The 21,597-nt window shown below is 39.7% G+C and overlaps 1 protein-coding gene across 2 annotated transcripts in view; it reads right to left on the bottom strand.

Annotated features, from left to right (window-relative positions):
* Nucleotides 1-20,714, bottom strand: part of AOAH (acyloxyacyl hydrolase) — a 190,345-nt gene extending 169,631 nt beyond the window's left edge. The window contains exons 1-2 of one of the 2 annotated variants that reach the window (XM_006053721.4): nt 20,559-20,713; nt 16,932-17,776 (exon numbers count right to left, since the gene is read on the bottom strand). In XM_006053721.4, the coding sequence (XP_006053783.2) occupies nt 16,932-17,058 (127 nt within the window). In that variant the 5' untranslated portion in view covers nt 17,059-17,776; nt 20,559-20,713. Of the gene's footprint in view, nt 1-16,931; nt 17,777-20,558 lie in introns of both variants that reach the window. The other variant, XR_006552793.2, reaches the window with a different exon arrangement.
* Between the last annotated feature and the right edge of the window lie 883 nt (nt 20,715-21,597).

The following is a 21,597-nucleotide window of genomic DNA, read 5'->3' as shown; positions in this document are numbered from 1 at the left end:
TAATCATATCTGTGCTGGCTGGAGATGCGGCCAACTGCAGAGAGAGGTCTATTAGATTTCCCGTTTGTCTGAAGCCTGCACTTCATCGAGAAGCCTTGAAAGCACCTGGCAGTTATCAGAACCAGAGTCGGCGTGACTACACTTCCTTTCTGGCCCTGGGTTGGGGCATAAATAATTCATTACATGACTAGAGTATTCTTTGCCATTTTCAAAGAGCTTTGCATACATTTTCATCTCATTTAAACTTCACAACAACTTTACTCATCACTGTAGGAATTATTGCTCTTGTACAGACCAGAAGTCAGAGGTTCAGAGAAGTTAGGTCCTTGCCAAGTATATAGCTAGTGAGCAAAGGAACTGAGACTGGAACCCAGTATGTAGTCTGGGTCCCTTCTGGATGCCAGGCACCATGCTGAGCTGTGAGTACATGCTGAGAACAAGCTGATATGGTTTCTGCCTTCTCAGAGTTTTGTAGATGGCCAAAGAGGTAAGGATTCAACTTGAGAGGAATGGGAAGCTGTGAATAGGTTTTTGAGGAGAAGACTGTTTCCATTTGATCTGTGTCTTGAAAATATCATGCTGGCTGTCCTGAGGAGGAGGGATCTTAGATGGTAAATATTGGGGCAGAGGGATGAAGAAGGAGGCTGTTTTGGGCCTGGGGAGAGATGATAGTTTATTGGATAGCGTAACGAGAGACAGTAGGAGTGGAGGAAAATAGACAAATCTGGGATCTACTGTGGAAGTTGACCCAAGGGGATTTATTAATGAACTGATGAGAAATGTGAGGAAGGCAGAATCAAGGATGACTCTTTCATTTCTGGTTTGGGTACCAGAGAAGTGTAGAACACAGGCGTTAGGGTCACAGCCCACCTGGATTTTTGTCCTTGCATCCCTGTTGGACCAGCATGACATTTTCAAGTTCATTTCCCATATGACCCATCTCCCCCAACCTGGTGCCCCTCTGCAAATGACTAAATTCTGTTCTCAGATTTTCCTAATCAGGCGGGAGCAGAGATTATAGTTTTATATGTTGTAATTCTAACCAACAACCTTTATACCCAGACTTTCTCACTTTGGTGAAAAGGAAATAAGAAAGAAAGGTAGGAAAACAATCACCTAAAATGATCCTACAGCCAGCCTAGTTTCCCTAGGATATTATTTACCAAGCCAGATATGGTAGTACATAGCCCAGCTGTGAATACTACATTTTTACCTTTTTGTCTGCTTTCTTCTCTCAGTCTGGACATGGATAGGGAAAGAGGGTAGGAGAAGAAAAGAGAGAGGAGGGGAGGAAAGAGAAGGGAGAAACCAGGGTACAGTAGAGAGTGAAGAATCTGGGGCTCAGACAGACCTGGATTCAAATCTTGCTTCTATCACTTATGAGTTGTTATATTTGGTGGGATTGTTAACCTCTCTGAACCCAGATTTTTGGTACCCACAGAACAGAATAATAAAGTGCCCTTGTGTGGTATACATTAAAAATGGTCACAGACATTTTATACTTCTTCCCATGAAGAGGTGATGTCTATTTTCCAGCCCTTTGAATCTGGCCTTGTGACCTTGCTTTGATCAGTAGAATGTAGAAGTGACAGCTTTTCAGATCCAACTCTAGACCCCAAGAGGCCTTGCATCTTCCATTTTTCCCATTTAGAATTTCACAGCCATGAGCTTGAGCTAGTCTGCTGGAGAGGCCACATGAAGGGAAAGTCCAGTAATAGTCTGCCAACTACCAGGTTTGTGAATGTGTGTGTGTGTTAGTTGCTATGAGGCCATTCTAAATATCCAGCTCATCATTCCACCATCTACTAACTGAGTGCAGCAGCAGTGGCGAGCCTACCTACGACTAGCTCAAGGGCCACTGAAAAATGCCCAGGCAAAAAATGCCAACCCACAGGCTTGCAAGCTAATAAATGATTGCTGTGTAAGTACACAGAGGTTTGTAATTCGGCAAACGCTATCTGAAAACCTGGCAAAAGTCTTGTGAAGATTAAGTGATACAACACATAGAATGTACATGGTGCCTGGCGCAGAGTAGATGTTTCATGTTAGTTTCTACCCCACCTGCTGGGACCATCATAGGGTAAAGAACGTATCTTCCATGACTCTTTTTTAAAAATAGAAGCTCAGAAACCTATTTTTGAAAAACATGTTGGTGGGAATGCAAACTAGTACAGCCACTATGGAGAACAGTGTGGAGATTCCTTAAAAAACTGGAAATAGAACTGCCTTATGATCCAGCAATCCCACTGCTGGGCATACACACTGAGGAAACCAGAAGGGAAAGAGACACGTGTACCCCAATGTTCATCGCAGCACTGTTTATAATAGCCAGGACATGGAAGCAACCTAGATGTCCATCAGCAGATGAATGGATAAGAAAGCTGTGGTACATATACACAATGGAGTATTACTCAGCCATTAAAAAGAATACATTTGAATCAGTTCTAATGAGGTGGATGAAACTGGAGCCTATTATACAGAGTGAAGTAAGCCAGAAAGAAAAACACCAATACAGTATACTAATGCATATATATGGAATTTAGAAAGATGGTAACAATAACCTTGTGTATGAGACAGCAAAAGAGACACTGATGTATAGAACAGTCTTATGGACTCTGTGGGAGAGGAAGAGGGTGGGAAGATTTGGGAGAATGGCATTGAAACATGTAAAATATCATGTATGAAACGAGTTGCCAGTCCAGGTTCGATGCACGATACTGGATGCTTGGGGCTGGTGCACTGGGACGACCCAGAGGGATGGTATGGGGAGGGAGGGGGGAGGAGGGTTCAGGATGGGGAACACATGTATACCTGTGGCGGATTCATTTGGATGTTTGGCAAAACTAATACAATTATGTAAAGTTTAAAAATAAAATAAAATTAAAAAAAAAAGAAAAACATGTAACATCACTAATCTTTTTCCTTTTCTATGGTTGAATTTACTTTTATTATAGATATTTTGTATTTTCAATGTATTTGGGCAGATTAGGCTCTGTATCCTAAACCAATCATCACCTGGAATATTATTTTTATGAGAAAATGCTCAGTGAGTTTCAAACTGCCATCTCTCCCAAAAACACTGGCAGTGAAAGAGGCACTATATTGGACAATTACTGGTGAGAACAAGGCTAAGGGCATCCAAGTGGGGGCAGAGTCCAAGCAAAGCAGCAAGAGGCAATTAGCAGACTGTGCTGAGAAATACAGAATAGTGTGCTTGGCTAATTTAGAAATATATAAAAAACAATGATAAGGAAAAGACAATGAGGACACTGGGAGTCAATCCATCCTGTTCTTATTCAACACATACTTACTAGCGCCCACTATGTGCTCAGAGGCTTGAGTATACAAAGAATGAGAGAAAGCACAGAACACTAGGAAATGCTGAAGATTAGAAAAATAATCTAGTTATTGCAACCTGCAAGTGTTTGGTGGCGGGACCTATTAGTGCTTTGGGAACACATCAGAAGAAGAAACTAACACTGCCTTTGGTAAGTAGTGACATTTTCCTGGAGGAGTTCAGTGTTATAAGATGGGAGGACCTTATTTGACAGAAAAAAGGCAGGAAAGGACTTCAGGAAGAGAGTAGCCGTATTTCTAAATATTTGAATGTGAGAATGAGAAGAGCTGGCCAAGACTAGAGCGCAGGCTCCATGGGAAAGGAAGAGTAAGAAAGTTAGGAAGGAGATAGATCATGAAGAGGCTTGAAGCTCAGATTACAGACCACCAGCTTCATGCTCTAGAACATGCTGCTGCTGCTGCTAAGCGGCTTCAGTCGTGTCTGACTCTGTGCAACCCCATAGACGGCAGCCCACCAGGCTCCTCTGTCCCTGGGATTCTCCAGGCAAGAATACTGGAGTGGGTTGCCATTTCCTTTTCCACTAGAATATAGATTAATGGTTTTCAAACATTTTGCTCTGAACCCCTAAAAGAAATTTGAAAAGCTATGTACCCTTCTACATTTTAATGGATGTTAAAGTATTATTAAGGGATATAAGTTCCATTAGTTGCAAGGGGTACAATCCCAGGAAGATTGTAAATATTACAATAGAAAAATTACATTAATCTTCCATATGTATCCAAAAGAATCTAAATATTATAATGACTTTTACTTACTCTCATCTACTTTAAAAATATATAATCAAATTCTTCTTTCACAGTGTAAAATTTGCATTGATAATCCCTTTCCTTGAACTCATATTTCAGTGAAAAGTCTATTTCACTGAATTTTACTTCCACTAGAGTTTTATCCCAATATAATGTATTTTTATGGTTGAAGGTATTTTTTCACACTAAAAATATGTATAAAATTTAAATAAAACCTTTACTTTCTTGTGAATAAAACACTGAAAGTATTTTAAAAATTCTTCTGGATAGAGTTTTCTTTATTAGTAAAATTAACTTATCTAAGCAATACGTATTGTCAATTTGATAAACAATTTCTAAATAATAAAGGTAAAATTTTCTTGGAATTCCATCTTTTAATGAGATGGTTGGACTATTTCAATTAATACCTGTATCTTTTGAAAAATATTACTTACTCTTGTAAAGACACAAGGTTCATGTAAAGTATCATGTCTTTTTTTTTAATTGAAGTATAGTTGATTACAATTTGTGTTAACCACTGCTGTACAGCAAAGTGATTCAGATATATATATATGTATGTGTATACATTCTTTTTTAAATATACACTTCTCCATTATGGTTTATCATAGAATATTGAATATAGTTCTCTATGCTATACAGTAAGACCTTGTTGTTTATCCGTTCTATATATAAAAGCTTACATCTGCTAACCCCAATGTTCTTATTTTTCATTTTTAAAGAGGTAACAGCTGAGAAAACATGCTTACTTAAATAAGTAAAAGAGACTGCAAGGACTTCTGATATGGTGGTATCACTCAATTCTTTAACTCCTCTGAGTTAAATGTCAAAAATCTGAAAGTGATCAATCACTGAAAATTATTGTGTCCCTTCAATTGTGTTGAAAGCAAAAAACTTGATAAAACTGAGTTGCAAAAACATTTGCTGCCCAATCAATGGAGCCTTTCACTTTCTCAATTTCTGAGAAATATTTTAAAAGGACTTACCTTTTAATTCTACCTACTACAATTTCACTTAGAGAGATCTTGTTAAAAACTAATATGCTCAGAAACAATTGGCAAGTTGAAATATTGTTTTTTTCAATACACTTTTACCTATACAACATTTGAGGTAAAATTCTTTATCTTATTGTGTACCTCATAGACATTTTTGTCAAATGTTGGAGCTGCAGATATAGTTCATTCAAGCTATGAAAAATGTCCTCTGTATGGGAAATAGATGGGGAAACAGTGGAAACAGTGTCAGACTTTATATTTCTGGGCTCCAAAATCACTACAGATGGTGACTGCAGCCATGAAATTAAAAGACGCTTGCTCCTTGGAAGGAAAGTTATGACCAACCTAGATAGCATATTCAAAAGCAGAGACATTACTTTGCCAACAAAGGTTCGTCTAGTCAAGGCTATGGTTTTTCCAGTGGTCATGTATGGATGTGAGAGTTGGACTGTGAAGAAGGCTGAGCACCGAAGAATTTATGCTTTTGAACTGTGGTGTTGGAGAAGACTCTTGAGAGTCCCTTGGACTGCAAGGAGATCCAACCAGTCCATTCTGAAGGAGATCAACCCTGGGATTTCTTTGGAAGGAATGATGCTAAAGCTGAAACTCCAGTACTTTGGCCACCTCATGGGAAGAGTTGACTCATTGGAAAAGACTCTGATGTTGGGAGGGATTGGGGGCAGGAGGAGAAGGGGACGACAGAGGATGAGATGGCGGGATGGCATCACTGACTCGATGGACATGAGTCTCAGTGAACTCCGGAAGTTGGTGATGGACAGGGAGGCCTGGCATGCTGTGATTCATGGGGTTGCAAAGAGTCGGACACAACTGAGCGACTGATCTGATCTGATCTGATAAACCTAAATGGCGAAGTCAGATCTTATTATCAAAGAAATTAACCAATCAGATTTTCTTTCAGAAGAGTATAACTTTATTTTTCCATTTACTTTTATATTTGAATTTTAAGATAGAGGATGGATGGATAGAAAAAGATGGATTAATGGGTGGGTGGATAGATGGACAGATGGATGAATAGAAAGAAGGGTAGACAAATAATGAGTAAATGGATAGATAGAAAAATAATCTTAGACTATGCCCAATCATTTTTATCCACAAACTTAATTGCTAACTTGAGAAGTTCTCACCTGCCAGCAACAGCTTACTACTGCCAAATTTCTCACATTTTGTTGAAAGAAAAAGGTGTTTACTTTTACTTGTCTACTTAACAATCCAAATTTAGAAATTAAATAAAACAATAAAACAACATCTAAACTCATTATAAATATAAACCTAGATGGTTTTGCAAGGAAATATACCTGAATATCAATAGTGATCATCTGAGTTTGGGGACTACAGTTCATTACATTCTTTTAAAATATCTGTATTTTCTAAAATCTCTATGGAAGTCATATATTCTTTTATAGCTATAAAAAAAACAATAAATTGTATTTTATCAAACAATATCTCATTGAATAAGCTTTTTAATAGTTGCCTTCTACTTCAATAAGCTTAAGGAAATTATGAAAATACCTTTGTTCTTTCAGCTCTCTACTAGGTGTTTTCACAAACTATATCTCATTTAATTCTCACAGCAACCTCATGAGATTGGTACTTCCCATTTTACAGATGAGAAATATGAGACTCAGAGAGGTTAAGCAATATACCTGAGGCCTTTCAGACAAGTAGTGATTCAACTGCTCATGGGCTAGCTAGTGATTCCTACCCAGATCTATTGAAATTTGAAATTTATACACTGCTGACTATCACAGTGCATACATTAAAATTTTGGATTCTGAAAGTGAAAATTATCATTTGTGTTAACTAAAATAATAATTGCTATAGTGATGTCTATATGATTTGTGAATATAGTTTCTTAATATTCTTTTCACTTTCTAATGATGTTTTCTGGAGAACAAAGTGTTTAATATAGTACAACTTGTATTTTCTTTTTGTATAGTTCTTTTGATTTCATATCTAAGAGTCTTCATGCAGTCCAAAATCACAAAGATTTTTCTTCTGTACTTTTTCTGAAAGTTTTTAGTTTTAGTTTTCACCTTGAGGTCTAAGATCTATTTTGAGTTAATAATTATGTATGATTTGATACTACCCAAAGCAATCTATAGATTCAATGCAATCCCTATCAGGCTACCAACAGCATTCTTCACAGAGCTAGAACAAATAATTTCACAATTTGTATGGAAAAACAAAAAACCTCGAATAGCCAAAGCGATCTTGAGAAAGAAGAATGGAACTGGAGGAATCAACCTACCTGACTTCAGGCTCTACTACAAAGCCACAGTTATCAAGACAGTATGGTACTGGCACAAAGACAGAAATATAGATCAATGGAACAAAATAGAAAGCCCAGAGATAAATCCACGCACATATGGACACCTTATCTTCGACAAAGGAGGCAAGAATATATAATGGATTAAAGACAATCTCTTTAACAAGTGGTGCTGGGAACTCTGGTCAACCACTTGTAAAAGAATGAAACTAGAACACTTTCTAACACCATACACAAAAATAAACTCAAAATGGATTAAAGATCTCAACGTAAGACCAGAAACTATAAAACTCCTAGAGGAGAACATAGGCAAAACACTCTCTGACATACATCACAGCAGGATCCTCTATGACCCACCTCCCAGAATATTGGAAATAAAAGCAAAAATAAACAAATGGGACCTAATTAACCTTAAAAGCTTCTGCACATCAAAGGAAACTATTAGCAAGGTGAAAAGACAGCCTTCAGAATGGGAGAAGATAATAGCAAATGAAGCAACTGACAAACAACTAATCTCGAGAATATACAAGCAACTCCTACAGCTCAACTCCAGAAAAATAAATGACCCAATCAAAAAATGGGCCAAAGAACGAAATAGACATTTCTCCAAAGAAGACATACAGATGGCTAACAAACACATGAAAAGATGCTCAACATCACTCATTATCAGAGAAATGCAAATCAAAACCACTATGAGGTACCATTTCACACCAGTCAGAATGGCTGCGATCCAAAAGTCTACTAGTAATAAATGCTGGAGAGGGTGTGGAGAAAAGGGAACCCTCTTACACTGTTGGTGGGAATGCAAACTAGTACAGCCACTATGGAGAACAGTGTGGAGATTCCTTAAAAAACTGGAAATAGACATGCCTTATGATCCAGCAATCCCACTGCTGGGCATACACACTGAGAAAACCAGAAGGGAAAGAGACACGAGTACCCCAATGTTCATCGCAGCACTGTTTATAATAGCCAGGACATGGAAGCAACCTAGATGTCCATCAGCAGATGAATGGATAAGAAAGCAGTGGTACATATACACAATGGAGTATTACTCAGCCATTAAAAAGAATACATTTGAATCAGTTCTAATGAGGTGGATGAAACTGGAGCCTATTATACAGAGTGAAGTAAGCCAGAAAGAAAAACACCAATACAGTATACTAACGCATATATATGGAATTTAGAAAGATGGTAACAATAACCCTGTGTACGAGACAGCAAAAGAGACACTGATGTATAGAACAGTCTTATGGACTCTGTGGGAGAGGGAGAGGGTGGGAAGATTTGGGAGAATGGCATTGAAACATGTAAAATATCATGTATGAAATGAGTTGCCAGTCCAGGTTCGATGCACGATACTGGATGCTTGGGGCTGGTGCACTGGGACGACCCAGAGGGATGGAATGGGGAGGAAGGAGGGAGGAGGGTTCAGGATGGGGAACACATGTATACCTGTGGTGGATTCATTTTGATATTTGGCAAATCTAATACAGTTATGTAAAGTTTAAAAATAAAATAAAATTAAAAAAAAAAATAATTATGTATGATTTGGAGTAAGGAATCAGATAGTGTCAGCTCTTTAACTGGTTTCTTTGAAATTTTTGGCTATTCTGGCTTCTTGTCTTTTCCATACAAATTTTAGGATCAGCTTGCCAATTTTTACAAAAAAAAAGATGTTAGGATTTTGAAGGAATTGTATTTAGTCTATTAGATCAATGTGCAGAGTATTGCCATCTTAACACTATTGAGTCTTCTGATCCATTAGCCTGAAGTATCTCTCCTTTTCTGTAAAGCACCTTTAATTTCTCTTTACAATGTTTTATAGTTTTCAGTATAGAGTAATTACATTTCTTTTGTTAAATTTATTCCTATTTTTATCATATTATGAATGGAAATTGTTTTCTTAATTTCAGTTCTTAAACATTTGCTGTTAATATAAATAAATATAAATTTTTATATTAATCTTGAATCTTACCACCTTGCTAAACTTGCTAATTCTAGTACTTTTATTGTAAATAGCTTAGGATTTTATATATTCAGGAACATGTCTGAAAATATTGTTTTACTTATTTCTTTCCAATTTGCTTGCTTAAATTATTTTTCTTTCTTTATTAAGCTGAATAGAATCTTCAAAACAATGTTAAGTATAAGTGGTGAGATGGACATCTACCATGTTTCTGATTTTGAGAGAAAAGCATTCAGTCTTCCCTCATTAAATATAACATTAGTAATAACTTTTCATAGATGCTCTTTATCATGTTAAGGAAGTTCCTTTTTCTTTCATAACTTCTTGAGTGGTTTTAACATGGATGGGTGATTGATTCTGTCAAATTATTTTTCGGTTTCTATCAGGATGATAATGTAGTTATAGCTTCTATTCTACTAATCTGGTATATCCTATTAATTAATTTTCAGATCTTAAAACAACCATGCATTCCTAGCATAAATGGTACTTTATCATGGGGTATAACCTAGTTTATATGTTGCTGGATGCAGTTTTTTAATGTTTTTTAAGGATTTTTGTGTCTATGTTCATACAGGATATCAGTCTCTTATTTCCTTTTCTTGTGATGTCTTTGTCTGGATTTGATATTAATGTAAAAGATGGAATGATCTGGAAAGTATTCTTTCCTCTTATATTTTGTGAAAAAAAGGGAATGAATTTAAATGGGTTGGTGAATACATTCAAAGTTGCGGCTAAGTTGGCTTCACTTTTCTTAGGCTCTTTCAGGTCTTCCCAACACTTGCACAGTTTCCAAATCAGTCAGGGATGTGTGGAGACCTTATCTTGGCCTTCTATGATGCTCACATTACTAGGGCTTCACTGTGAAATTTCTGGCTGATCGTCATTGTCTCACCTAGGGCCAAAACCTTAAGCTAGCAAACTGCGTGTTCTCCTTGTTAATTCCCAACAGAGTCCATCACTTTTAGCCAACAAAGCCATCTTTGAATCCTGGCTGAATCAAGCCTGTCCCATTAGCAGTAGACCTGCTGGTTTTTGCAGACAGCTCCACAGTAATGAAACTACTGTTCTCACTAACTAAGCTGAGGGCCAGGGTAGATGGAGCAGCCTCAGGCAAAAAGGTCAGAGTTTTACTGTTCTTCTTGAAGTGCAAGCAGTTTTTCAAGAATAAACATTCCTCAATTCACTGTGGTCCAATGGTTGATTTTTAGTGTCCCAAAATGGTTGCTTAAGACAGTCTTTCCAGTTATGCTTGGCCTTTTGCACAGAGGGCTCACGAGCCCCTCATACCATAATAATCAGAATTCCCTCTTGCACTTGTTTATATCTGAAAGAATCTGGGGCTTATGTTAAAGGGCAATCTAATCTGTTTTAATTTACATTTGACATTTTTAAATTGTGGGAATCATACTTTTAAAAAAAGGACTTTGTCCAGGGAAAGATTCGGAAGATTTGTCCTCTTTGTTAACATTGAATAACAATTAGTTTATGAGAGAAAGGGAATAATAGTGGAGTAATTTGTTTTTCTTTTCAAATTCTGAGTGTGAAGGCCAGAGAAAAAATCTTGACTATCAACCTCTTCCCCCTCAGAAACAAAACAAAACAAAACAAAAAACCCTCAACCCACAGCATTCTCTTCATCTATTAATTTCCACTATATAGTCATGCCTATTTGGTGAATCACTTTGGGATTCAGTCACATACATTCTCTTTTGCAATACTCCTTAGCATTTAGTTTGGAGACTTTTCTTTTTTAATCATTTCTATGAGTGGTTGGCAGAATGACAAGATTAGTGAGGGCAGAACCTCAGAATGTGATTGGATATCACTTCTGTGATTATGTTATGTTCTATGATAAGAGAGGGGCTTCCCATTTGTTGCTAGTGGTGAAGAACTTGTCTGCCAATGCAGGAGACATAAGAGACTTGGGTTGGGAAGATTCCCAGGAGGAGGGCATGGCAACCCACTCCAGTATTCTTGCCTTGACAATCCCATAGACAGAGGAGCCTGGTAGGTTACAGTCCATGGGGTCGCACGGAGTTGGACATGACTAAAGCGACCTAGCACACAGGATAAGAGAGATTTTGCATATGCAGTTAAGGACTTTAGTTAGTCTACTTTGAGTTAGTCAAATTTATTGGACCCAACATAATCAGGTGAACCCTGTAAACAGAGGATTTTTTTTTTCCCTCTAGCTGTTCTTAAAGAAATAGGTATGTTGTTAACTTCCTTTGTAAAGGAGTAGCCTCTAAGAGGGAGAAGGCAATGGCACCCCACTCCAGTACTCTTGCCTGGCGAATCCCATGGACGGAGGAGCCTGGTAGGCTGCAGTCCATGGGGTCTCAAAGAGTCGGACACGACTGAGCGACTTTCCTTTCACTTTTCACTTTCATGCATTGGAGAAGGAAATGGCAACCCCCTCCAGTGTTCTTGCCTGGAGAATCCCAGGGACAGGGGAGCCTGTGGGCTGCCATCTATGGGGTGGCACAGAGTCGGACACGACTGACGTGACTTAGCAGCAGCAGCCTCTAAGAGCTGAAAGTGATCCTGGCTGACAGTTTGTAAGTACATGGGACCTCAGTCCTGAAAATCCAAGAAACTAAATTCTGCCAACCACCAGTGAACTTGCAGGAGGACCTGAGTCTCAACTCACATTGCAACCCCAGCTGACATCTCAATTTCAGCCTTGTAAAATTCTGAGCAGAGAACCCAGTTATGTTATGTCCAGATTTCTCATGTGCAGAAATTGTGAGACAGTAAATTTACATTGTCTTAAACTGAAGAATGTATGGCAATTTATTACACAGCAATAGAAAGCTAATAGACTATGAACTCTTTTTTTTTTTTTTCCCGTAAGTGCATCTTTCAATAAGAGAGCCAAGATTTGAGAATTTAGTTACGCAGATAAAGATTGACAAGTAATTATTCAGTTTGCTCGGGCCTCTTTGCTTTATATTAGGTTGAATTTTAGGCCCTTTATAGCATATTTTCAATTGTTTTTTACTGATTTCTCAAAGAGTACATAATCACAACTCCTTTGGGTGCTTACTATGTACTGAGCACAGTTGTAAGTCCTTCATGTGTATTTACTCCACATCATCCTGGCTTCCCAGGTGGCTCAGTGGTTAAAAAAAAAAGAAAAGAAAAACAAAACCCTGTCTGCCAATGCAGGAGATGTAAGATACCAGGGTTCCATTCCTGGGTCAAGAAGATCCCCTAGAGGAGGAAATGGCACCCCATTCCAGTATTCTTGCCTGGACAATCCTATGGACAGAGGAGCCTGGCAGGCTACAGGTCCATGGGGTTGCAAAGAGTCAGACACAACAGAGGTATGAACATATACCTAAGCCTCCACACTGTCCTAGGATGCAGGTCCCATGTAATTTCATCTTATAGACAGGGGACACGAGGTACAGAGGGTGAAGCTGTGCCCTTATGTCACGTATGTACAGAGAGGCAGAGCTAGGACTCAAATCCAGACTGTCTGAGCCCAGACTCCAAGCTCTCTTACTCTTAACCACCAGGTCTTACTATTGTTTATGCAAGCTCATCTAGAAAATGTGGAATATTCAGAAAGCGCTGAAAAGAAATTACAAATCATTTGTAACCTCATCACTCACAGATAACCACACAACCACAATTGGCATTTCGCTGTTCATCCTATCTGGGACAACAGCTATATAAACAGAGAGGTGGGTACATTATAACTTCTGGGGGATTTCACTCCACTTAATGTTTTGCGACATTTTTTTTTTCCCTCTTTCTCATAATATATTTAAACTATAATCTAGTTTACTGTGTCTCCCTTTCCCTCCAAAAAAGAATTTATTCACTTTCTTCTTGAGGAAAAGCATACTGTCCACTGTTTTTCAATTTTGCACACTTTGGGATCTTTCCCCAGAATTGTGCCCCTCTCTCTAGAGTGTCTTTGTGGGTCTTCTCTGCAGGGGTGTGACCCCAGAACAAGCCAGAAAAACAAAAGGCAGATGTGAGCTTAGTGAAAAATCGAGGTGATCGTAAACCTACCATCTGCGCCAAGGTTGGGGTTAAATTCTATGATAATCTAAAAATAAAAGTAGAGGATTTAGGAGAGGGGAAACAGGAAAGTGAGGGACAAAGTGCAGAGGGTTGCATGAAGCTGCAGCTGGGAACCAGAGGGCATATGGCTACACCTCGAGCCTTAGCAGGGCCTGTGAGGGTGAAGGTGAGCAGGCATCGGAGGGAGTGACTGCGGACTGCCAATACCAGCCAAAGAGCTGCACCAGCCATGACACTTCCGTGTGGGAGCTCTGAGGGCCGGGGACTGTAAGTGTCAGGGAGACACGCAGTCTCTCCCCAAGAACCGAGAGCAACCCTCAGAGAGGGGAGCAGGAAAAGAGCCCTGAATTATCCGGAGAGACTAAATCTAAACCCACGAGTGGAAAGATGAAATGTTTTCTGTCCTCAGCAGTGACGGTGATGGTTTATGAACAAGTGTTCAGATATAGAAAAATAGAGAAAATAAAATTTCTGTCCATGTAAATTGTTATCATAGATTTTCAACCTTCTCTGCTGGCTCTGTCTAAATCTTTCCTATTTTTGTCAGTGACATTGTTACTTTACCATTCCTGCTGGCTGAATGCTTAGGATCATTTCCTCTTTATCATTCAAACATAAAGTCATCCCTGACCATTGTATGTGTGATGTGGGGGTTGGTTTTAACTTTACTCCCAAGGCATTTTATATACTTAACCAAACATGAATAATGGAAAAAAGGTTTTTTTTTTTTTTTTTTAAACTCTTTAAAAAGCTTCCTGAGCACCAAATAGGGCTTAAATAAAAACAAAAAACAAAAACAACCTCAAAAGTCAATGAATACATTTAAATGTCAATGACTTCGAAATGTAAGGATTATTTTGCCCCTAAATCATCCATGTAAAGAAAATAATGTTTTGCAAAAATAACCATGACTTAATATTGATTTCATAACACTTGAAAAGCAACAGAAAGAGGCCCTGCCCATTCCAGCACAGTAAAATCAGAGTTTGCTTGGTGATCAAATGAAATGTATAGTTCAGTGCAAAGAAATTATGGTAAAACTAGGGAAAGAGGCCATTAGGGTTTTGCATGGCTTAGTTCTGGTTTTGGAATATGTTCAAGGCCATGCCCTCCAGATCTGCTGGCTGGTTCCCACTGCAAAGGCTCTTCCTGGCATAGGCACTGCGGTTGTTTGTTTATGATGGGGATGTTGGCTCAGTCACTCAGTAACTTCTACAGTGGCTCCTTGTGGAGCATCTCTCCAGTCACGACAGTCCCCACTTCCATGAGCATTGCCACCTCCCTCCACGAAACTGGCAGCCACATCTGCACTGTGAGCTCTCTTCACTCCCACCTGCCTCTTATTCACTGATCTAAAGACTTAGCCCAGATTCTTTCTTCTAGGAAGTTAGATTGACAGCCAGAAGGAGAGTCCCTCTCTGTGTGAGTTGCTCTCTTATGTGCAAACTCTGGATTATGGGAGCCAATGAGTTGGAAGGCATATAGTCTTGCTTTTTCATCTGAAAATTTTGGGGATTAACAGAAGTCCAACCGGCAACTCCTCCTTTACTCCCACCCTCTCCAAGAGGCTCTTCCTCTTACCACCAGCTGAGAGTGGAGTGAGCTTACTTTGTTGCTTTCTAAGACACTTCCACATTTGGCCGGTGACTAAGGGCATCCCCAGGTCCCCTTTCAGGAGATACCTCCCACCGCCACAACTGCTGAAGGCACACACTTGACCCACAAAATTGTGGTATGACAAAATGGCTATTTTAAAATTTGTTTTGTGGTAAAATATAATCAAAACAACCACATCCTAGGATCCCCTCAACACCTCTTGCTAACTCTCTGTGCCTCATTGGGAATGGGGCAGGAAAGGAAATGAGTATATTATGTCTACTTTATGGAAGTGTAAGACCAAGTATCTCAGTTCAACCATCCTAAAAATAAAACTGATTTCACTTAAGCCTTTCTCAAGAGCATTTCATTTTATAAGCTTGAGGTATTTGTTTTGAGAAAAAAGAAGGTGGTAAATAATTATTGGATGGAACCAAATATTGAGTGGGCACAACCTCCTAGGCATGTTTCCAGTGGGACCACAGATCTCTGTTTCCAGGTCTGTGAAGAATAGATTCGCATGGAATCTGGGCCTTAAGGTTTTAATTTAAAAGAAGACTTTTAAACCAGGGATAATGGTTTAAAATTACCATGTATAATGACTGGAAATCATGATTTTTTTTTTTTTTTCAAGAAATAGGACTAAATCAGATATTTTCTCTACAGTCTCCAGAAATAATTTATGTGTCACACTCTGTATCCAAATTTTTCATTTGTAAGAGATGGCCACAATACTTATCCCTTGAGTTCTTTTCTTGGCTCTTTTCCTGGGATCTGCTCATTGAATAATTACTACTCAGACTTTGGCTCCATGGACTGACCCTGTGAAAGCCTGTTGGGAATCTCCAGGTATGATATGAATATCAAAGGTCTTACCCTACTGTTACTCCTCTCCAAAACAACAACAACAACAAACAAACAAAACACCAAACAAACAAAAACACCGAACAACAACTTGGAAATAAAATACTCTAATAAAAGTTAAGTGAAAGAGCCTTATCTCAGCCAGTGTTCAATGTTTTCAGGTGACTGTTTATTGTCAACTCTGGACTCACTGACAGAAAGAACAAAACTAAGATTGCCGAATCCCTACTGTGTGCAAACACCATAAATTTACATGTATGATCTCAATTCTCACAGCATCCCCATGAAGTGGGTATTATGTGCTAACACAGAGGCATGGAAGTGTTAAGTAAGTTGCTCAAAGTTTCAGATTGTACAGGATGGAGCAGAGGATGGGGATGGCAGCAGTTCAAAGGTCAAAGTCTACCTTCTTTCTGATATATAATGCTGCCTGTTGTCCTGAAAGGCAGTTGAGAATTTCAGGCTCTTATAGTTGCCATCCAAGGGGAGAAGATTTCAATCACCAATGAGGTGGAACACTTTTAATTCAAGCTAGCAACTATATAGCACACTTCTATACATGCATATTTGCACACAGAGTGAATGCTTACTTTAAGACTCAAAATTTTTCTCTGCTAGTGAGGTTATTGATACTTTAACTGGATTCTTTTGGCCATGGATGCCATTAAATTGGTGGTTTTCTATGAAAGCCAAGAATTTGACCCCATGAGGTTCACATTAAAAATACACAGAATAGGACTTCCCTGGTGGTTCAGTGGTTAAGAATCCGCTTGTTAATGCAGGGGACACGGATTTGATACCTGAGGAAGATCCCACGTGTCTCGTGGCAACTAAGCAAGCATTCCACAACTACTGAACCTGAGGAGCCCATGCTCTGCAACAAGGGAAGCCACTGCAATGAGAAGCCAGACCACCACAGCTACAGAGTAGCCCCCATTAAATGCAATTAAAGAAAGTTTGAGCACAGTAATGAAGACCCAGTACAGCCAAAGATAAACAAATTTATATATTAAAAAAGAAGTAAATAAAAAGTAAAAACAGTTGAGTTTGTTTTTTTAAAAAAAAGCACAGAATAATTACTTACCTATGCAGGTATGGCCATTGGAGTGTCTGGTGTCAGGCCAGTTGCCATAGCCTGAAGAGGCCAAGGTATGAAGGGTCAGGAGAAAAAACACAGGAGCAGCCATAATGATTTTCAGAGGAGTCTTCATCTCGGAGCTATTATATCAGGAGACTTCAGGCTGGTGACAGAAGCTGCAGACTGAAGGATGCTGAAGTTGAGGCCCAAGAACTGATTAGTCTCTCTCCATTTCTCTTCTGTCCTTTAACATACGCTCACCACACTCACATACACATTTTTCACTACACAGAACCCAGACAGGGAGCCGCACATCTTGGGTCTGGGAAGAGCTGGAGGAGCCCCTGGTGCACAATTCTTCTAAGCTGCAAACTGAAGGAAAAGCTGCCACAGGTTGCAGCTGAGGCAGCCAAGAATGCTTTTGCACTTGCTGGCTGAAGTCAGTGGCGGTGAACCCTAGGAACCTTGAGGCCTCCCGGAATCATCCTGTGGACTGGTTAGGCAGCTCTTCCTCTTTCTTTCTTGCAAAACAAAGCTAAACTAAAAGTAAAACTGAAGAAGAAAACCTCAACCACAAACACACAACACTTTAGCAATTTGATAGCAGTGTTCAGACTGTAAAAATTACCATCTGTTATATTCAGAAGTTATATAGTTTTGCTCTAAACTGTTTTATATGGTGAGATCAGGCTCCTTTGGTGGTTAAAGAATGTTCTGGTCAAGTAGTTGCTTTCCTTTGGAGATTTTGGATTATTCCTTCAAGGGTCAAGTTTTCCCAGGGCCTTTCATTGGTGTTCAGAAAATGAACAATGAGATAGTCATTGGGCACTTGGCACTGGTGGATTTTCAATCTAATAAGAAAAAAAATGAGCTGAAATTAGTCAATTCATTTTTACTTGGCTGTGTATGATACATCTCTTTTCTGAAGAATTTCAAAGTATGTTCAGATCCCTCACCTGAGAATGATTCATTCATTTTTGAGAGGCTGATTTTCTACTTTGAAGATGAGAACCGAATGCTATTTTTACAAGAAAAAAAAAACTAACTGAAAACTCAACCAGACTGTAGATAAAGACATATAATCTAAATGCTTTGTTCTAAAATAGGATAGAGCAAAGTCACAAGCCGTTTCTTATCCAATAAGATAAGAAGACTGGGGCAAAGGGCTGCAATCTGATGGGCCTAGGGATCAAGCAATTAACATTCTCCCTTATTAGGCTCTGAAGAAAGCTTGTTATAAACTTTATAAAATATTATAAAAGCTATCAAGGGACTTCCCTGGCAGTCCAGTGGCTGAGATTCCACTATCCCAAAGCAGGGAGCCAGGGTTCTATCCCTGGTCAGGGAACTAGATCCCATATGCTGCAACTAAGAGTTTCCATGTCACTAAAGATTCTGCATGCAGTGACTAGGACCAGGAGCAGCCAAATACATAAAAATATTAAAAATTAATTAATTGCTTTAAATATTTAATTAAATATAATATTTCTAGTAACATTTACTAGAAATCAAAATTGGTAAAGATTTCTTCTTCTCCTCCTCCCCCTGCTTTTACTTAAGGAGTAACATTTGAAATAGCAGGTAGAATTTTAGAGTTGTATTCTTTCTAGGATGTAGGAGATACCAATTTTTATGGTTTGAAGATTCCTTGAGAAAGCATCAGTTTAACAAATGCCAATTTGTCAAATTTATGAATCTGTGACAAACACCAGAGTGTTTCCCTTCTTAAGTCCCCAGCATTGGCTGGGTCAATGACTACCAAAAATGTCTTGCTCATCAGGGGCCCTTGACTTCCTTTGAGGCTGATCTGCTGGTTTGCAAGGTCCCTGACCCTGTGGCCAAGGGAAGCTCTAGAGGTCACCAGGACCACCAGAGGGGGTCAGGACCTAGGGAAATTCTAGAGAATTCCTGAGGAGGCAGAATCAGAGTTATTACTAGTACTGCCTGCAAAGACAAAAAGATACTTGTTCAGCTATCCTGTCTGATGTTCACTTCTAGGTCAAGTATTAGACCAGTGGTGGAACCTTTCTAAACTTTGGTTTCCTCATTTATGTTGGGATAATAATATTTCTCAGGATTCTAGGAAGGACTAAAATAGACAATGGATTCATGCTATAAAGCAGTGTGCCCTGCAAGAAGTGTTTGGTAAAACAAAGTTTTGGTTACTGCTATCCCAGCAGGAGTATGAGGAAATCTGCACCCGAGGCCAGATTTCAAGAGAATTATTATAAGACATTCACAGTAGTTGCAGGCCAAGATATAGGAAAATGATACTGCCTGCATTTATTAAAGGGTGCACTTACTGAACACCATCTGTGTGCAAGACAGCCCTCCAGGAACACAGAGGGTAGTTTGCTAACAATAGGTGGGTGAGGAATCTTTGCATAGGTTCAGAAAGAGCCACCGGCACAGGCTCTGGGCCTGCTGGGGCTTACCTGGTAATTCAGCAGTAAAGAATCTGCCTGCAATGCAGGAGACGCAGGTTTGATCCCTGGGCTGGGAAGATCTGGATGAGGAAATGGCAACCAGTTTCAGTATTCTTGCCTGCAAAATCCCATGGGCAGAGGAGCCTGGAGTTCCACAGTCCATGGGGTTGTGAAGAGTTGGACACTACTTAGTGACTAAACAACAACAACAACAAACTGGAGCTCCTGAGGGTCTCCTAGTCTAGGTATGTAGCTGTGAGCCAGACTGGGCCACCTCAGGGTGAGGGACATTTCTCAGTGTTAAGACAGTGGGCAAGTTTTAGACCTGTGGTCACGTGTGCACGAACTCAGGTAGTTTCACCCACAAGCACTCCTGGAATCGTGGTCCTGAGGTAGACTGGATGCTTAGGCTTCAAGCAGGGTGGGCTGTACTGGGAATCCTGGGCTTAGTTCTGCAGTGGAGACAGTCCTTTGCCATTTCCAGGGCTGAAATTCCTCAGCTGCAGGGGAATGTCAACATATAGTGGGTTTTCCCTAAACAGAGGTGATTTTCATGCTTGAAGGGTGAATTCTTAGTTAGCAGGGTCAAAAGAGGAACACAGAAATCAGGAAATGACTTGCTAATTGATACTGAAGGGAGTGCATGTGCCCATACACCGCTAAACAAACCCTCCCTCCAGCTGCCCAGGTGGAGGTGGAAGTGGGTGTGGAGGCGGTGGGCCCTACCATTTGCACAGGCTCTCTCAGACTCCTGGTCTCCTCTCCCCTGGCCATCTCACTGGGCACTGAGTGCACATGGCCTAGAATCTCTGTACAACTTGCTGAAAGGCCCTGGACCTATGGCGTGGTTTCTCACAAAAAAACCCCTTGTTGGACCCTGTATATGTCCCCTGAGGACCTCCTGCTGTCAGAGGCTCCAATTCTGATTTTCTCAAAATCTCTTTTTTAGAAAATGAGATTTCTTTCTTGAAGCACTTTGTTCCTTACTTCACCAGAAGCGTTTGGATTCGAATCACAGTCTGTCCTGCTGGCAGAAGGCTGAGGGTTTGTAAATTCTTGAATGTAACACTGGTGGTTTGTTGTGGCTTGTTCTGTCTGAATATGCTTCCTGATTAGTTTTCGAACTGAACTGGCCTCCATCACCTCATTCACAGCAAGTTCCTTAATCAGAAAAACAAAAACAACAAAAACCCAAAACAAAACTGACCTGGGTGACAGAAGACACTGTAAAATCCGGCGCTCTCTCAAAAGCACCTCTTCTCTGACTTTCTCTCTCCTCTTTCTGACACCAAGGATCCGTCTCCATGCTTCTGGCTTCCCAGGACTTTCTGCAGTGACTGTCTGTTCAAACCAAGCCCAGATCCTTTGCTGGCCCCTCCTCCACAGTCAGAGTTTATTTATTCTACTTTCATTCAGTCTCTTCTGTTCCTTGCTATGGAAATCCTAAATTAATTCAGGAGAAGGGTGCATGCATGGCTGATTAAAAGCATTCTGGTGGAGGGGTGGTGGGTTCCCTGGTGACTCAGCGGTAAAGAATCCACCCACCAATGCGGGAGACATTCCTGATCCAGAATGATCCCTCATGTGCAGAGAAACTAAGCCCGTGTGCCACAACTATTGAGCCTGTGTTCAAGAGCCCAGGAGTTGCAACTACTGAAGTCCACGTGCCCTAGAGCCTGTGCTCCGCAACAAGGAAAGCTGCAGCAATGAGAAGCACTGCAGCTAAACAGTAGTCCCCACTCGCTGCACCGAGAGAAAACTCGCACAGCAATGAAGACCCAGCACAGCCAAAAATAAATAAATAAATAAAATTATTGTAAAAAAGCATTCTGGGCTTAGGATCAGGTGAGCTTTCATCTTCATCATGGTTTTAGCACTTTACTGTATGTTCTTGGGCAAGCTGATCCACCTCTCTGAGTATCAGCTTATTTAACTATAGAATGGGTTATATGATGCCAAATATCATAGGAAAATTATGAGGATTACAGAGACAACATGAATTTAAAATAAACTAACAGTGTTAGATACATTTAAAGCTAACAATGAATTAACACTATCCTTCTCCAGTATTGGAATTTTAACATGTTTTACTTTGTACATTTTCTCAGAACCTTTAAAGGGATGTCCATTTTAGTTATGCACTTAAGTAGATACAGAGTAGAAATTCAGAACACACTAGAGGAGTGGCCAGCCATGGGTATTATTAGTGGAGGGAGAGAACTTGCAGATGTATTGTAGGAAGTAAC

This window comes from Bubalus bubalis, chromosome 8 (genome assembly GCF_019923935.1).
Source record: "Bubalus bubalis isolate 160015118507 breed Murrah chromosome 8, NDDB_SH_1, whole genome shotgun sequence".
Taxonomy (NCBI): Eukaryota; Metazoa; Chordata; class Mammalia; order Artiodactyla; family Bovidae; genus Bubalus; species Bubalus bubalis.
Note: the sequence above shows the minus strand (reverse complement) of the source record. Positions and strands in the feature narration are given on the sequence as shown.